This window comes from Plasmodium sp. gorilla clade G2 (genome assembly GCF_900097015.1).
Source record: "Plasmodium sp. gorilla clade G2 genome assembly, chromosome: 11".
NCBI classification, from domain to species: Eukaryota; Apicomplexa; class Aconoidasida; order Haemosporida; family Plasmodiidae; genus Plasmodium; species Plasmodium adleri (nom. inval.).
This window is the reverse complement of record NC_041703.1, coordinates 625001-645746: the sequence shown is the minus strand read 5'-3', so window position 1 is coordinate 645746 and position 20746 is coordinate 625001. Positions and strand designations below refer to the sequence as shown.

General features: G+C 18.5%; 5 protein-coding genes across 5 annotated transcripts; 3 read left to right on the top strand and 2 right to left on the bottom strand.

Annotated features, from left to right (window-relative positions):
* Positions 1-2562: 2562 nt before the first annotated feature.
* On the top strand, positions 2563-5694 carry PADL01_1117700 (ATP-dependent zinc metalloprotease FTSH, putative; the record flags this gene model as incomplete). The annotated part of the gene is made up of 1 exon (XM_028682638.1): positions 2563-5694. The coding sequence occupies one exon, from the start codon at positions 2563-2565 to the stop codon at positions 5692-5694; it is 3132 nt and encodes a 1043-aa protein (XP_028538896.1).
* A 771-nt stretch (positions 5695-6465) lies between these two features.
* PADL01_1117600 (AP-4 complex subunit mu, putative) lies at positions 6466-8094 on the bottom strand (the record flags this gene model as incomplete). The annotated part of the gene is made up of 3 exons (XM_028682637.1): positions 6466-6693; positions 6838-7026; positions 7201-8094. The coding sequence occupies 3 exons, from the start codon at positions 8092-8094 to the stop codon at positions 6466-6468; spliced, it is 1311 nt and encodes a 436-aa protein (XP_028538895.1).
* A 1567-nt stretch (positions 8095-9661) lies between these two features.
* PADL01_1117500 (ubiquitin-protein ligase, putative) lies at positions 9662-15835 on the bottom strand (the record flags this gene model as incomplete). Its single annotated transcript, XM_028682635.1, has 1 exon — positions 9662-15835. The coding sequence occupies one exon, from the start codon at positions 15833-15835 to the stop codon at positions 9662-9664; it is 6174 nt and encodes a 2057-aa protein (XP_028538894.1).
* Positions 15836-17888: 2053 nt separating this feature from the next.
* On the top strand, positions 17889-18773 carry PADL01_1117400 (splicing factor U2AF small subunit, putative; the record flags this gene model as incomplete). The annotated part of the gene is made up of 1 exon (XM_028682634.1): positions 17889-18773. The coding sequence occupies one exon, from the start codon at positions 17889-17891 to the stop codon at positions 18771-18773; it is 885 nt and encodes a 294-aa protein (XP_028538893.1).
* Positions 18774-19965: 1192 nt separating this feature from the next.
* Positions 19966-20499, top strand: PADL01_1117300 (conserved protein, unknown function; the record flags this gene model as incomplete). The annotated part of the gene is made up of 2 exons (XM_028682633.1): positions 19966-20320; positions 20447-20499. The coding sequence occupies 2 exons, from the start codon at positions 19966-19968 to the stop codon at positions 20497-20499; spliced, it is 408 nt and encodes a 135-aa protein (XP_028538892.1).
* Between the last annotated feature and the right edge of the window lie 247 nt (positions 20500-20746).

Sequence of the window (20746 nt, the reverse complement as noted above, 5' to 3'; positions counted from 1 at the left end):
ATGAATAAGAAAATCAGTGTGTACAGGACATATTGAAAAAGTGAATATTGGCATATATTAATGGTATATATTATAGACAACAAAAATATATCAAAAAAAGAAAAAAAAAAAAAAAAAAAGGAGAAATTATATGAAGATAAAAATATGTATTAATATATTTACCAATATAAATGTATATGTATATATATATATATATATATACATATATACATATATACATATATTCGTTATGTTAATTCTTTTTATACATTTACACTTTCCGTGTGCATTTAGAAGGAAAGCTATTTATTTTGTAAAAAAATTTTAAAAAAAAATTTTCTCACATTTTTAAATGGAACTTATCCAGAAAAAGAAAAAAAAATTTTAAATAAATAAATATATATATGTATACATGGTTATAATAAATATATATATATATATATATATACATATATATTATATTTATAATCAAGAAAAAAAAAAAAAAAAAAAAAAATATATAATATATATATATATATATACATATAATGAAGAAAAAAAATGTATTTTAATTATATACATAATATATATATTTATTTATATATGTTTCATAGTTTGTTGTTTCTTCAATTTTAATATTTTATGTTGCAATTTGAAAAAGAGGTGGCAAAAAAAAAAAAAAAAAACGTTAACCTTCAGATTTCATTATTAATAAATAAAATAAACCATATAAATATTGCATATAATATATTTTTATATTAATTATAATAATAAAATTAGAAAAAAAAAAAAAAAAAATATAATATATATTATATATATATATATATAAAATTAAAATAGTTAATCATTTGATCTTATTTTTTAACGGTAATAATTTATATTAAGGCTAATTCACAACTTTTATATATATACATAATATATATATATAATAATGTACATATATATATACTTATTATTAATCATATAATTTGGGACAAATAAAAAAAAAAATATATATATATATATACATATATATGTATGAAGAAAAAATTATATATGTTGCATGTTTAAAAAAAAAATAAAACAAAACCTCGAAAAATTGTAAAAAAGAATAAATTTATAGAATCTTTTTTTTTTTTTTTTTTTTTTTTTTAACCTCCTTTTTAATATTAAAAATGGTGAGTATAAATCATACTAATATAATTATATGTATGTTTTATATGTGTTGTTATGCACTTGTAATTTCATTTTTTTAATGAACATACAAAAAATTAATCAGTTTGATATGTTTCTTTTGCTTTTGAAGGTTGCAAAATTTATGAATTGTTCTTTTTTAGAAGTATAATATAATTCCTATTATTCCTTGCAAAAGCTACTTTTTTTTTTTTTTTTTTTTTAAGTCATTCCTTGTTCTTTCCACAATTTTATATATAAAGAATGATTTTTAAAAATTTATACTAAAGAACAAAAAAAAATATATATATTATATATATATATATATATATACATATCTAATTCTATAAAATAGAATAATGGGCTTTTAAATTCTTATAATGCAAAGAGAATTTCATTAATATCTTTTTATATAAAAGTGAATATAAATGTGTTCTTTTATACTTTCTATTTTATCTTATAAGTTTATTTTTCATATTATATGGGAGTGAGTACTTCCAATGAATGTTAAAAATAAAAAAAAATAAACATATTTCCATATAACCCCTTCACTTGAAAGTTGTATAATAATATAGAATAAGATAGATATACACACCTTTATATACATACATACATACATACATATTAATATGAATATATTATATATGTGCTTAAGTTTAAAGGTGTAAAAATAAAATAATCATATATAAAAAATAATAAATAATGAAAAATATCCATTTCTTCATTTCATTATTATTTGTTATTCTATTCTATCAATTTTTTCGTTTTTTTTTTTTTTTTTTTTTTTTTTTATTATTCTCTTTCGTAAAATATTTTTATATTTTATTATATTTATTTTTCCTTGGGACTAATTTCGTATTTTATATAATAAAAAAAAAAAATATATATATATATATAAATATATATTAATAATATAATAAATTAATATATTTATTGTATACATATTATTTTTTATATTTATATATAAATTCTCTTGATCTTGAAAAAGGATTTTTTTTCGAGAAGAGTAAATGAATTATGGCATCATATAATATTATATATATAATATATATTACATATAATATGGAATTGTATAAATATTATTTTGCGTCATAAAAACAGCTATAAATGTATACACTTATAAAATTATATTATGAATAAATAAATATATATAAATATATATATATATATATATTTATATATATTTATTTATTTAAACCTGATTGTATATATTTCTCATTTTATAAAGATAAATATCTCCTTCATACATATATATTATCATATATATTTTATATTTTAATAAGGAAAAAGTCCATAGAAAAAATATATTCAATTCTTTAATAACAAAAATGAATATATTAATGAGTTTATAATATATTATTTTTTTTTATTTTTTATTATATATATATATTTTTATATTTTTTCTTTTTTTTTTTTTTTCTTGTTATTTTATATATATTTATAATATATAAAATGTATAGGGCTGATATTATCAGAAAGAAGTCAACTTCTTTATTATTATCAAGTGAAAGAAATGCGTTTGAAAAAAAAAAATGGCTATTGAAAAAATCTTTGGATAATTTATTAGATCATAATAAAACACAAAAGGGATGTCTCCATTCCTTATCATATTTAAAAGATAAAATAAATCATCCTTATAATAATAATGTAAAGAATGGTTATAAAGATTTAGCTGTATGCTCATCATCAATTAAATACAATTCAAACGTAGATTATAATATATTTTATGATTCTTTAAATTATATTTGTGAAAATGTACAAAATATATGGAGTAATAAAAATAAGAATGTTAAAATTAATGAAAATATATCTAATATGTTTGTGAGATTTTTAAAAAAATATAATCATATTAAAAATGGAAACTACAAAATGAAAAAAGGGGTATATAAAAATGATAGTTTTATAAAATCATCTAATTATTTACAGTCCTTTTTGTTAAATGGGAAATGTAGTGATGGTGAAAAAATTATAAAAAAAATTTTAAAAGATAATAAAAATTTGAAAAGTCTCAAAAAAAAAATGATGATGAAGAAAAATAAAGATTTTATGTTTTCCTCTCAGAGGAGTATGACTAATCTAAGTGGTCACAACCAAAATGAAAATACATTTGTCGAATCAATAATTAATAATAATAATAATATAATTAATAATATAATAAAAACACATATGTCATTTAATAATTCAAGATATACTAGTTTTCTTAATAATAACTTATCAAAATATAAATTAAACTTTTTTGAGTTTTTAAAAAATATTTATCTTTCTAAAGCACCCAAAGGATTTGAAAGATTTGAAAATAAAAGTCCTAATACCAATAATTTTAAATCTGAAGAAGAGAAACCACGTAAATATGATAATTATTTTTTTTATATATTCTTTATCTTATTATTATTTTTCCTTCTATTTGTGGATTCGAATGGTTTATATAATGAAATAAGTCAGAATGATTTTTTTTATAAATATTTATCAAAAGGTTATATAGAGAAAATTAAATTAATTAATAAAGATTATGTAAAAGCATATTTAAATACTCATGGTATAAAAAAATATCATATGAAATATGTAAGTTTCCGTGTTGGAAATAGTGATAGTTTTGAAAAAAAAGTAGAAGCTATACAAAGAGAAATGAATATAAAAAGAGATGAATTAATAGAAGTACAATATGTTAATGAAGCTAATATATTAAATGAAGTAAAAGGTTATATTCCAAGTATTTTATTTTTTTTATTGTTAATATTTTTATTTCAAAAAATTACTTTAAAGAATGTTACTAATAGTGGTATGGATAAATTATTTAAATTTAGTAAGATATCACCTATTAATAAAAATAATTTAAAAACAGATGTGAAATTTTCAAGTGTAGCTGGTATGAAGCAAGCTAAAGAAGAAATTATGGAATTTGTAGATTTTTTAAAAAATCCAACCAAATATGAAATATTGGGTGCTAAAATACCTAAAGGTGCATTATTATGTGGTGCTCCAGGTACTGGAAAAACTTTACTAGCCAAAGCTGTAGCAGGAGAAGCAAATGTTCCATTTTTTAATATTAGTGGTAGTGATTTTATTGAAGTTTTTGTTGGTATAGGTCCATCAAGGGTTCGAGAATTATTTGCTCAAGCAAGAAAACATGCACCTTCTATAATTTTTATAGATGAAATTGATGCTGTCGGGAGAAAAAGATCAAAAGGTGGTTTTGCTGGTGGAGGTAATGATGAAAGAGAAAACACATTAAATCAAATGCTAGTAGAAATGGATGGATTTCATACATCTAATGATAAGGTAGTTGTTTTAGCTGGTACTAATAGAGTAGATATTTTAGATCCAGCTATTACTAGACCAGGGAGATTTGATAGAATAGTAAATATAAGTAAACCTGATATAAATGAAAGATCTGAAATTTTCCAAGTTCATTTAAAAAATCTTAAATTACATGAATCATTAGATATTAAAAATATTAGTTATATATTAGCATCTTTAACACCTGGTTTTGTTGGTGCTGATATTGCTAATGTTGTTAATGAAGGAGCTATTCAATGTGCTCGACGATCTAATTTATTAGGTGTTCAAATCAAAGATTTTGAACTAGCTATAGAAAGAGTCATTGGTGGATTACCAAAATCTTCCTCTCTTATATCACCACTTGAAAAAAAAATTATATCATATCATGAAACTGGTCATGCACTTATTGGCTGGTTTTTAGAATATGCTGATCCTGTATTAAAAGTATCTATAATTCCTAGAAATAATGGGGCCCTTGGATATTCACAACACTTAAGTGAAGAAATTATGTTATTTTCAAGAGATGCAATATTAGATAAAATTGCTGTAATATTAGGTGGAAGAGCAGCAGAAGAATTGTTTATAGGAAAAATTACAACAGGAGCTATTGATGATTTAAACAAAGTTACTCAGCTAGCTTATTCATATGTTTCTCAATATGGTATGAATCAAGAAATAGGATTGGTGTCATTTCAACCCAATTCAAATAGTGAATATAATTTATACAGGCCACATTCAGAATGTTTAGCACATCTTATAGATAATGAAGTTAGATCATTAATTGAAACTCAATATAAAAGAGTTAAATCTATATTAATGAAAAATGAAAAACATGTACACAATCTATCCAACTTATTATATGAAAAGGAAACTATCTCATATCATGATATTGTTAAATGTGTTGGTGAAAGACCCTATCCAGTCAAATCAGCATATGAAAAGTTTGTAAAGGCAAATCCATACAAAGCAATAATAAACGAACCATTACTTGAAGATAAAAAGGAAAGTGATAATATCAAAGGTGATGTAAAGGGTGATACATCAAATGGTGCAACTGTTAATACAAAGGAGAATAAAAAAGACAATACAAAGGAGAATAAAAAAGACAATACAAAGGAAAATATAAAGGAAAATACAAAAGACAATAAAAAAGACAATACAAAAAATCAGTACAATATTTCGGGTAACAATTCCAAAGATGATACTAAACAAACTTCATCAAAGTTGAATGAAGAAAAATGTAATGAAAAATTAGGAGATTCTCAAAAGAAGGATAATAAAATATCCAATGTGAAACTAAGATGATAAATTAAATGATATAAGTTAAACGTTGGATAATTACCAAAATTACATTAATATTTATTGTTCAAAGAAGAATAATAAATATATAAATATAAATATAAATAAATATATATATATATATATATATGTATTTATTTATATGTTGGTACACGTTATGTAGGTAGTCGTGTCCAACATGTAACGTAATATGATTGTAAAGTCAAAAAAATAACATTTTAAATATTTTGTTGTAAAAAAAAAAAAAAAATTATATAACTTTTAATATATATATATATATATATATATATTAATTTATCATGTTCCTGATATTTAGGGGACATTGTTTGTTTTTGAAAAATATTATTAAAACTCATAATAATTATTTTTTTTTAATTTTTTCTTTATATATTATATGTGTCTATATATTGATTTTGTAAATTTTTAATAATTATTGGCAAAAAGGAAATTGTTTATTTTTCTTTTATCTTTTTTTTTTGAATTAAAATATATATATATATATATATATATATTATTTATTTTTTAACATTGTCTATATACATATATATAAATTTTTTGTTTAATTAATTTGCTTATTAATTATATGCTTGTGCATTTTTTTTTTAACGATTTAAAATAAATTGTAATATAACAATGAAAAAAAAAAAATAAATATAAATAAACATAAATATATAAATATATAAATATATATATGTAATTATATTATTCTTTGTTTACTTAAAAAAAAAAAAAAAAGAAAGGTATAATATATATATATATATATATTATATTATATTATCAGTTTAGACGGTAAACATATGAAGAAGATTGAGTTATATAACGCACCCATCGATGCGTATTACTTGTTTTGTAATTTTCAATTATCCTCAGATATTTTATTCTAAGTTTTGATAAATTGAACATTGGTATTTCAAATAAAATATATATAGGTCCAAAATCTCGTTTTGAAAAGGCATAATGAGGACTTAATGTAATTTTTGATCGAATACTATATTCATGTTCTCCCTGTAATATGAAAAAAAAATGAGAAATAAATAAATGGATATTTATATGTAAATATAAAAATTGTATAATAATACAAATGTATAATTATATATATATATATATATATATATATATATGTATATCTATTTTTTTTTTTTTTTTTACCTTGAATTTTTTGATGGTCCATAATAATTTGTTCTCATTTGCTATATATTGAGCTGAGAATAAATCCGAATTCGTATTCAAGTCCAGGTGCACATTAGTTATGTGTTTACATAAGTTGCAATAAACAAATACATTTGTGCATGTATATTGAGAAGGGATATCTAGCCGTATTCTTATAAACAGTTCTACCTATAAAAAAAAAAAAAAATAATAAATAAATATATACACACACACACAAACATATATATATATATATATATATATATATATATATATTTACAAATACTTTGTTGTGGGCACTTGACATATACCCATACATAAATATATAAATATATAAATATATAAATATATAAATATACATACCGTATGATTTTGATTATATATCACATTTGCATATATTTTAAAAGGAGCTTTAAAGTTATTATTAATTCTATAATTCATAAGTACACATTCACCATCTGGTTGATATAAGGATATAATTTTATCTTTTTCAAATTGAGATAAATTAACTAGATGATTAAAATTACAATCATCAATAATAATATTATTTGAATTATCATGATGAATATTTTTAATATATAAATCATCATTTAAAGCTATTTTGATAAAAGGATTTCCTAATAAATAAGATTTTATTTGTATAACTCCATCAATATATGAATATACAATTTCTCCATTAGAATTCATAATTAAATTAATTTTTTCCACTATATCTATAAATATTTCATTTTTTTTATCATTAATCTGTATAGGTTTTTGTGAAGCATTTGATGGTAATGTATTTGTATTTTTTATTGAAAAATTAGGTAGGTTAGTAAATTTTTTCACTGTATTATTATTTGTTGTTATTTCATTATGTATTAAATTTTTTATATATTCTGTATTACTATTTTGTAAATAACCATAATCTATTATTTCATCTATTATTTCATATATTAAAATAAAATTACTTCGTATTAATTCTTCTGTTATTTGTCCACAAAAATCTTTAAATATTTTTAGTAAACGATGTAATAATTCAATTAAATAACTTGGAGAAATATTAAACAATGATGTTAATACAAAATATAAATTATTGCTTTTCAAATATGTAAAGTTTATACCATTCAAATAAAAAACTGGAGGTGCATCACCTTTATATAATTTTACATTTCGAAAAAATACTTCGGCACTACCTTTTATTATATCTCCACGAAAATCTCTATTAATAATAGTATCCCCTCTAGGAGACAAAATATAAAATTGGGATATCACCATTTTGAAATAAAATAAAATAAAAAATAAAAATATATATATATATATATATATATATATATATGTATGATATTTTTAAAAGGGTATGTATATTATAATAATTACCATATGGTAATTACTACTACATTATTATAATTATATTATTCTTCTTCCTTTTTTTTTGGTAACTCTTAATTATATCATCATAAAATATTATGGCTTGAAGAAAAAAAAAAAAAAAAAAAAAAAAAAAAAAAAAAAACAGTTCTTTTGTTCAACGATATGTTTGACAAATATTTTATATATATAATATATGTATGTCCTATGTAATTGTCTATATACAAAAAAAAAAATTTACATATATATATTTATGTATTCAAAAATATTATAATATAATGTTAAAAAAAAAAAGGAGAAAAACTAAATTTAAAACATTCACAAGGTACATCCCTTGATTTCCCTTTTTTTCTTTTTGAAAAGGGAAAAAAAAAATGTATAGCCAAATATTACAAAAAAATAAAATAATAAGATAGATTATATATATAAAACAATATCTTATCTTATAATACAATAAAAAAAAAAAAAAATGGTACATATAAATATAAATATATATATATATATAATAACATTTAGGTAAAATTCCTACTTTATAATTCTTTATTTTTTTAATAATCTTATATTTATTATACATACATTTAAATATTTATATATTATATTATATATATATTATACTTTTTCTTCTATGTTATTTTATATATATACAAAAAATATATATCTCCATAAAACTTCTAAGAACATAATATTATCAAGAAAAAATAATATTAATATATATATAACGAACCATTCTGATTATTTTTAAAAGATATATAATAAATATATTTATATCATTTTTTTAAAATTATGTAAAATATACCAAATAATAAAATAAATCCGTTTAAATGAACAAGTATATATATATTATATATATATAATATATTTATTTATAATGCATATATATTTTATTATATATATCATACATATTTTTATCCTCAGGAGATATAATATTTTATCTTTCTTTTGAATTTTTTTTTTTTTTATTTAATTATAACAATTTTTTTTTTTTTAAATTATATTATAGTTTTAAAAAAAAAGGAAAAACATTTTGGAAAATTTAGAAAGAACAAAAAATATAAAAAATAAAATAAATAAACCGTAAATGTTTACATTATTTACTTAATAATATATATATATATATATATATATTTATTTATTTATTTATTTATTTACAAATTTTACAATTATTTTAAAAGGAAAAAATAAAAATAATTCTAAATAATTAAGAGTACAAATAATATGGAGAAAAATACATACATACATATATATATATATATATATATTATGTTAAAATCTTATATATAATATTTTTTATATGTTACATAAAAGATAATAAAAGGGACACATAAAAAATAAGATTATTAAAAATGTATGCATATTGAAGTATGCCATTCTACATATATATAATAAAAGTAAGTGTTCACATGGAATATATATGACTTTACACTCATTTGTATATATATATATATATATATATATACATATATTTTTATATACTCTAACTCAAATCGAATCCCTGTGTATCATTTATTGCTGTGATTAAATTTTTATACAACACTTGTTTTGATAAATAATCAGGTAATTTCAACAAATTAACACATGTAGATGCAGTAGGTAATCTAGTATGATCAGGTACTCTGTATATACAAAATTTTGGATATAATTCTTGAAATCCTAATAGAGGGGATCTTGAACAACTAGTTACAAACATTAGAAATAAGCTTTTTTCATTTGGTGAAAAATCTTTTAATATTTCAAATAAATGTAATACTGTAGTACTATTTTCATTATATCCACCTCCATAAACAACATTTCTTTTTAAATCATCTACATCAAAACATTTATCTTTTCCTGATATTAATGTTTTTAATTCATGAGAACTAAAAAGCTTAAACCATTTTATTGGTATTAATTGTGATAATCCTTTTGAAAATCGTTGTGTTTTTTTCTTTATTAATTTATTGTATTTATAATTTATATATAATTTTATATACAATTTTTTATTTTCATCTGTTACAGCGATATTACGTCCATTTTCTATCAGATCTATGCATTCCAAATTTTGCTCATCCTCATAAAGAGAATTATCAAATATTTTTTTTTTATTATCATCCTTATATTTTTTATTCTTCTTCTTATTATTATTATTATTATTATTTCTATTTATATCTATGGATGGCATTTCTTCAATATGTTTATTTTGTTCTTCCGATTCATCACTTTGAATCATCTCAATGTGTGAAAAAGGGTTTTCATCTACATTGGATTCTAAAATGTGTGATTCATTCCTTTCATCTATACTACTATAATTTGATGCATCATCATTCATTATTATATTATTAATATTAATATTAATATTGTTTAATCCATTTGGTATATTATTCAAGTGATTTCTATACATACGGTTGTGAGAAAAAGTGGAATTATTTGTGGAACTGATATTACTAATCATGGAATCTAAATTATTTATCATGTGAAAAAAATTATTCATACTTGTAAAATTATATGTATTATTATTATCACTTGAAAAAAAAAGGTTTTCTAAATTATCCATATGATTAAAAAAAAGAAAATTATTATTACTATTATTATTATTGTGATGATTTGTGTGACGATTATTAGAATTGTAATTATTATTCCTCTTAGATAATTCATAAAAATAATTTGTTATCTTTTCATATTGATCCTTTGTAAATTTTTCACCATCTGGATATTTTTTTTCATATATACAAAATGTTAAACATAATTTCTCAACATTTTCAACATTTTGAACATACAATAAACTATTGAATACATTTTGATCAATAAAATATAAATCATTAATATCCATATTATCAAATAATATATTATTTAAAAATACTTTATTAAAAACTGATTCTATTAATATTCTTTCATATATTGCTTTTCCAATTACTTTACCACAAAATTCATATAAAATTAAATTATCATTTTCATTATAATATTTAGGAAATAAAGTATGATTTTCAACATTTTGAAATAAAATAAAATTTTGATGAAATATTTCTCTACATAATAATATAATAAATTCTTTAAATAATCCTCCTCCATCTATTCCTGTTTCTTCATTTCCATTTTTATCTATAAAAGATATACGAACATTTTGTTTAATTTGTAAGTTATCTAATATATTCAATGATATAAATCCATCTTCTAATATGTTCGTTCTTCTTATTAACATATGTTTTCTTTCTAATAAATTATATGTTGAATCATCTCTTATACTCTCTTTATTTTTATTTCTAAAATGATAAAATATTAATAAACGATCATCAAAAGGTAACGTAAAAGGTATATAACGTAATAAATAATTTGCCAATACATTTACAAATTTTATGTTATTATTTAAATATATATCATTCTTTTCTAAATATAATGATGTTTCTTCATCATAACTATTATTATTATAATTTATATTATTACTCTCACCTATTATATGAAAACGATTTTTTAATAAATTATAAGTCTCTTTTATTACAAAAAAATCGTCATCAAATATATGTATATAGCTATTCAACTTATATAACTTTTTTAATACTATAGGCAAAATATAACTTAACCCTTTGTTATCATTATTATATAAATAATAATTTATTACATTCGAATAACAAGAATCGTCGTTATTCTTTTTCTTCGTATTGCTATTTTTGTTTTTCATGTTATCAAAACGTTCTCCATTGTTTTGAAAAGACATGTTATTATAGTTGTTTGGAATTTCTTCATTGTGACTAGGATTAATAGATATATGTGAATTATAATAATTATTATTATAATTATAATTATTATTATTATTATTATTTACAAATGAATTATTTTCAAAAGGAATAACATTTTGATATGATTGATCATTTGAAAAAGATTTCACATTATCAACATATTTTAAATGTTCCACATTTGTATTATTTTGATTATGAATAAACATATTCCCTTCTATATAATTCTGATAATTATACATATTTATTTTATCTAGTTCATCAAAAATATTTTTTATTTCAATAATATTTTTTTCATCCATACTATTATAACATTTCGAACTTTGTTTATTACCTTCATTTTCTATATACCTTTTAATCAAAGACGTATTTTCTTCCTGAACATTTAAATATACATGTCCTTTATTTATATCATAACTGTTTTTATCACACATTATATCATCCATTGATATATTTATCTTTTGAAAATTCAATAAAGATATATAATCATTATCATAAATATTTGTTGTAAATTGTTTAGAATGAATTTCATCAATATGATTTTCTTCCTTTTTTATCATTTCATTTTCATGTTCTTCATCATCATCATTATATATATCTTCATCATCTATATCCTCTATATAATTCAACTGTTCGCTTTTTACATTTAAATTTTTTTTTTTAATTAATTCATTATAAATACAATTTATGGAATGTTTTAATATATACCACAAGGATAAAATAATAAGTTTACATACTCTTTTAAAATATTTATTCATCAGGAGATATGTCATCATATTATTACTATAAATATTATTACTATAAATATTATTACTATAAATATTATTATTATTATTAATATTATTAATATTATTATTATTGTTGTTGCTATTTTGGTGGTACTGCTGGTCATTTTCCATATAACATTTTGACTTTATATTATTTTCTCTTGATACCACATCATTCTTTATGTCATAATGTATTTCATTTTTCTTAAGCATCTTAAATTTATTTATGTCAATTAACTGATTAAACATATTAACAACTAAATAATAATGCAATAAAAAACAAAAGGATGACAAATATATAGATATATGCGTATTATCATAGTAAGGAAAAAACATAACATTTTTAAAAAATGAATTATCATTAGATTTACAACTATAACACCAAAATAAATATATTTTTTTAATTAAATATATATGTATATTATTTATTATTAAAATTTTTTTTATTCTTAATATTATATCATTATTAATCATATCATTAAATAAATAGGAATTCGCACCTAAAATCTTTTTATCTCTTTTACCAATAATATTTTCTAATGAAAAAAAACTATTTGCATGAACATGACTATTATTTCCACTACATGAATGGTAATAATAATTACAATTATTATAATAATAATTATTATTATTATTATTATTATATTTATTATCATCATTATTGTAATTTATCCCTTGATTATTTGCTAAAAAAGGAAAATCATTCATGTTTGAATAAAACAAATTGCCTTTATTTTTTATATCCTGATAATTTTCAAAATTATTACTATTATTATTATTATTATTATAAATATTATTACTATCATAGACACTTCCTTTTATATTATTATTTTTAAAATTCGTACTCATATTTTTATTCCCTTTATTATTAACATTATTATTTATATGATCCATATTATTATTATGCATACTATTATTAATCATATGATTATTTATAGGTGATTTATATAATTTATCAAATTTTATATACACCCCCTTTTCTATATTCTTCATATAATCATAATAATTTCTATATGTCTCAAATATCTTCCCATTAATATTACGTAAGGGTAATAAAAAAAACAACAGTGTATCTAATTTATTAAAACAATATTTTTTACATATATATATCAAAGATTCAATAATCTCCTTATTATAATAATAACCCATCTCCAAAGATATATTTTGTTTCTCAAAATAATTCTCTTGATTTATATTTTTTATTACACTATTATCATTTTTTTTTTTTGTACTTTCAGAAGTGTTATTATTATATATATATGGATGATATTCAAGTGGTAAAAATAAATACACATCTGCTAAAATATTCAAAACATTATCATACATTATATCTTTATTAACATGAACAAATAATAATAAATTTTTAAAAAGGTTAACACCTGATATGTTATATTCATCGAATGATTTTTGATTATATAAATCATATTTCATATTATAATAAGGTACTTTAAAATATGAACAACTATGATAAATATTATTATTATTATTATTGTTGTTGTTGCTGTTGTTGCTGTTTATGTATATTAATTCTTTCATAATATCCACATCTTTATATGTATTATTTATTATCCTAATTAATAAGATTTTCCATTCTTTTAATTCATTCTCTATATTAATTGTATTTACAAACAATTCATATATATTATATTTAAAAAAGGATACAAATAAAATATATGGTTCCTTAATATATTGTAAATTTAATTTTACAAAATTTATAAGTAAATTAATTTTATATTTTATATCCATTATATTATTACATGTCATATCTTTCCCTTTTATTTTTAATATATAAAAATATATATATATCATATCACATATATATATCATTAATTTAATATTATCATATTTTATATCATCTTTACTTTCATAATAAATAGAAATCTTCTTTATTACAGTAATTATTCCTTCGATATTTAATATTATATAATCACTTATTTTTTTTAAAAAGGTTCTTAGTTCACTCACATTTTGTTTTTTATTAGAAGCATTTATATAAACACTACTACTATTATTACCATCACTTAAATTATTCTTATTATTATTTGTTGTTTCTATTGATGATGTAATACAACTAGCGGTAAGAGAAACATTGGGCTTTTTATTTTCGTTTGTTATTCTTCTTTTAACCAATTCATCAATAAATGAATTATTGATTATAAAATTATATAAGTAATATATATGTAGAAGATTCCTATTTATATCAGATTCAATATTTAATATGTTACCTCTTGAAGATATATACTTTTTATTATTATGATTAGAAAAAGTCCCACTTGTATAATTATTATCATTTAAATGATATTTTAAAATGTTACTATTATTATGTGTAGGTGTGATATTTTTTATCTTTTTAACATCCTTATAATATTCCCTATATATATTATAATTATATATATAATAATTACCCAGCAAAATATCCAAATGTTTTATTAAAATATCTAACTCTTTCTTATGTCTATAAAAAAACGTTCTCTCTGTTTCTGTCATATTATTATTATTTTCATTCTTCTTTTCATCACAGTGGAGTGTATCTTTTTTGCTTACATTATTACCTACTGGAATATTATTCATTTTATTATCATCATCTTTTATTTTTTTATCACCATTCATTTGATTATCACCATTCATTTTATCATCACCATTCATTTTATCATCATCTTTTATTTTTTTATCACCATTCATTTGATTATCACCCTTTTCATTTTCATTATCAACTCCATTAGTCTTATCCACACAATTTTCATCGATCTTATTATAAAATTTCAAAGTATTTAATAAATTTTTTACAGGTGGGTATATTCCATCAAAGTCCATAGACTTATAATAATAATAGCAATTCAAATCAGAATAAAGAAAAGAAGATTGTAAAGAAAATTCATATACACATAATTGTAAAGCTTGTCTATATATAGAGGGACATACTATTTTTTCTAATAATATTATATCATTTATTCTTTTCGAAACAACTTCATTTATTTCCTTCTTCCTATTTTCAAGACATTTTTTAAAACCTATATAATCACTAATCTTTTTAAAAGCATTTTTTCTCTTTATTAATGTCAAATTATTTTCTTTCTCTTTTTTTGCTTTTTCAATAAAAAAATCTTTATTCACAATAACTTGTTTTTTCCCGCTTAAATTAATCCTTCTATTTTTACTTTCTCCATCAAACATAGTTTTTTTTTTTTTTTTTTTTTAATATTAAACAAAATTATATATATTTTACAAATAATTCGCACATAAATATAATAATAATATATATATATATATATATATATTTACACAGTACCTATAAATCCTATTATTTTTATTAACATGTTAAAACATACAGGATATATATATATATATATATATATATATATATATAGAAATATTTAAAACACAATTATGACTTATTTTAATAATAATTCAAAAACTGCACTTAAAAAAAAAATTAGTCTTACAAATTCTTCATCTGTCCACATATACATATATATATATAAAAAGACTGATAATTTGAGACAATTTTTAAAATAATTTTTTTTTACAAAACAATTATATTCATATTTTTAAATTCAATAAATATAAGTTAAAACAATATATTAATTAATATGTAAATATAATACAAAATTATATAAAGGAAGATATGTTGAAAAGTGTATACATATATATAATATATATAAGTTATATAGTAATACGAGGCATTTCTTATTATACATTTACATAATCAAAATAGTATATTTATATATATATATATATATATATATATATATATATATAATGTATTGATTATTATATAAATTAAAAAAAAAAAAATATATACATATATATATAATATATATAATGTATTGATTATTATATAAATTAAAATATATATATATATATATATATATATATATAATCAATTAACACAACTTTGATTAATGCAAAAAATATGTGGAAATATTAATGAAAAGAAGAAACAACTTTATCACATTTTAATCTAATGGAGTAAAATATGCCGTTAAACAAACATAAGTATGCTTTATTTTCATTCTCTTTTTTTATAAATAACAATATATGATTTATGTAAATAATAGCCTAAAATATGTTTATATGTATAATTAAAAATTTCAATGTAAACATGTAAAACAGAAGAGATATAAAACCAAAAACAAAAAAAAGATGAAAATCAAATAAAAGGAATAGTATTTATTTAAAAATATTTTTTTTTTTTCCTTTTTTAAATGTTAAAAAAATACATAAACATAATATATATATATATATATATATATATTATTTTATATTACAATTTATTAAAATATTTTAATTATATTTTATTTAAAAATAAAGAAAAATTAACGGAAATATAATAATATGCCAGTTTATATATATTTTTTTTTTTTTTTTTTTTTTATATGCGATATGGAATTTAGAAATTAATACTGAAACATGACGCATAGAAAAAATATATAATATAATATATTATATATATAATATATTATATACATACCTTCTTCGTAATTTAATACAATATTATAAATATATAATATTTAGAATAATTTTTAAAATATGAATCCTTTTCAAAAATATATAAATCCATAAAAACACTTGAAAAAAAATATATATATATATATATAATTTTAATGTTAAGAATATCTTATTATTATTATTATATTTTATATGTAAATATATATTATGAAGAATATTTTGTAAAATATATGATATACAATTATATATTATTCAATATATATAATTCTAGATAGATTTAAAAAATATCATAATAATACATATTTTCATAGATTATTTTATTTTTTTTTTGTGTTATTAATAAGAAAGAGAAGAAAACTTATATCAATTTTTCTTTTAACGTTATTTTGAAATCAAAAAATAAAAATATATATATATGTGAAATTTTTTAATTATTTCTATATAATAGTTAAAAAATTGTTATAAATAAATTCATTTAATTATAAAACTATTTCAAACATAAATATATAACCAAAATACACGTAATATTTTATTATACATATGTAAGTATTAATTTTTTTTTTTTTTTTTTGTTCTTGTTTGGTCCAAAAAATATATGACCAGTTAATAATTTATATGTATATATGTACATGTAAATTATGAAAAAATATATATAATTTTATGTGCAACTAGCTATTTTTTTTTTTTTTTTTTTGGCTTGAAATAATAATAATAAAAAAAAAAAAAAAAAAAAAAAAAAAAAAGCTATATATGTATTTATTTACAAATATATATAAATATGGCTGAGCATTTAGCTCGAATTATTGGAACAGAAGAGGACAGAGTTAATTGTCCTTTTTTTTGGAAAATAGGTGCTTGTCGTCATGGTGATCAATGTAGTAGAAGTCATTATAAACCTAATTGTGCTCAAACATTAGTAATAAGACATATGTATGATAACCCACCTATAGCTGTTGCAATAGCAGAAGGGCAAATGGTAGAAGATGAAGTATTAGATAAAGCAGCTGACCATTTTGAAGAATTTTATGAAGAAGTATTTGATGAATTAATGAAATATGGAGAGATTGAAGATATGGTTGTTTGTGATAATATAGGTGATCATATTATTGGTAATGTGTATATTAAATATACACATGAGGATTATGCTGAAAAGGCTGTAAATGAGTTAAATGGTAGATTCTATGCAGGAAAACCATTACAAATTGAGTATACACCAGTTACTGATTTTAGAGAAGCACGTTGTCGACAATTTGTAGAAGGTCAATGTCGAAGAGGCGGTTATTGTAATTTTATGCACATCAAACATGTTCCTAGAACTGTTAAAAGAAAATTATATAGGCGAATGTATAAAAAATACCCTGAATATAAAAAAAGAAGAGCAAGAAAAGACGATTCAGATGATGAAGGACGTCGTGAAAGTTTTAGAGAAGGAAAAGACAAATATAAAAGAGATAGACGTAGTAGTCATCATTATTCATCGAAACGAAAAAATAGAAGCGATAATGAAGATGATGACAATGATGAGGACAGAAGTTATAAACACGCAAGAAGAGAAAATAGTGCCGAACGAAGAGAAAAAATTGAAAGATGGAATAGAGAAAGAGAAATGAAAAATATGAACAAAGAAGATAATAAGTCAAATGCAGATGAAAAAGAAGAATGAAGGAGGAACAAAAAAAAAAAAAAAAAAAAAAAAAAAGCAAAATGAAATGAAATAATTAATTAAAAATTGATCATCATTGAAATTATATAAAATACCTTATTTTCTTTTTATTTTTTTTCTTGGAATAAACTATAAAATTAAATTATATGAGAAGCAAGGACAATACTAAATTATGGAGGGCAGTTCAATAATTTGTAAATAATTAAAAATGAGGGATTAAATAATATTAATATGTTTATATTTTAATAGTGTATAATAATATATATATATAATATGATGATAGTGTAGATATATTATTACTTTGAAATTTTTCTTTATTATAATTTATTTATATATAATGTATGTGTATATTTCTTATATTTTTATTTTATTTTTTTTTTTTTTTAATTCAAGATATTTTATAATATTATGAGAATACCCATATATTTTATTTTTAATATTATATGGAGTTTGCTTATATGTTGTTAATAATTCTTTCCCTTTTTTTTTCCTTTTTTTTTTTTTTTTTTTTACATTTTATAATATTTGTTAATAATTTAAATCTTTTAATTATAATATATTAAATATATATAATGTTTATTATGGCATATAAAAATATATTTTATATGTCAATATTAACATATTGTATATAATTTATTGTAATATATTCTTCTTTTATTTATTTATTTATTATTTTTTTTTTTTATTTGAAAACGTGTTAAAAAAAAAAATAATTTAACTTTTAAATAATAATTATTTGAAGAATAAAAAAATAAACAGTATTATATATTAAGTGTAGAAAATGATATAATATTATATATAAGAATACCTCCTTTATTTTATTTTATTTTATTTTATTTATGCGCATATTATAAAAATATATAAATGTTGTTTTATATAAAGTATAATATAATATAATATAATAATGGTTTTATATTATTGTTCTTTGAAGGAAATATATTATTATATAATATTATGAGAACATATCATAAATTACAATATTATATAAAATAATTTGTAACATTAAATACCTATATTTTTATTTTAATATATATATATATATATATATTTTTTTTTTTCGATAATTTAAAAAAATTTGTAACTTTTTTAGAGGCATGTTGTTTTTACCATATATTAAATCTTATAATCAATTATAACTCTTAAAAAAAAAAAAAAAAATCTATAAAATATATTTTTTTTTTTTTTAAACATAATGGATGATGAAGAACAAATAAAAGAAAAGAAGGCAGATAATAATAGTAGTGTTCCTCTTTCAGAAAGAGATAAAAAAAAGAAAAAAAAAAAAAAGAAAAAGAATAATAATAATGAAAAAAGAGAAAAGGAAATTATAGAAGCCAAGTCAAATATAGAGGATATTTTTAGTAATATAAAAGTTAAAGAAAGTAATAATAAAAAGGTAAAGGAAGATAATAAATTAATAAACAAAAGTGAAGTAAATAAAAAAAATAATAATAAAATATCAAATAATAATAAAAAAAAAATAGAATCAGAAAGATTGCGTACGCCAGACGGATTACCCATATATTCTATGGAGGAATTAAAAATGGGTGAGTTATAATTTTCAAACATATATATATTAAATATATTAAATATATTAAATATATACATATATATATATATATATATATATATGATCATACATTTGTATTATGTCAATATTTTTGTTTTTATAGGAAAGGGTGGATACACAAAAGATTGTCCCTTTGATTGTAACTGTTGTTTTTAATTTTAAAAGAAATATAAACATTTGGTCAATACATAAATCGAAATGTAGTTAAAATATAAATAAAAATTAATTTAATAAAATATATTCCAATATTTTATATTATCTTAAATTAAAATGAAATATTGAATTTAAAAAAAAAAAATAAAAAAAAATAAAAAAAAATAAAAAAAAATGAAAAAACACATAATTTTTTTTGTTCACATATATATATATATATATATATATTTTATTTAATTAAGACAAAGAT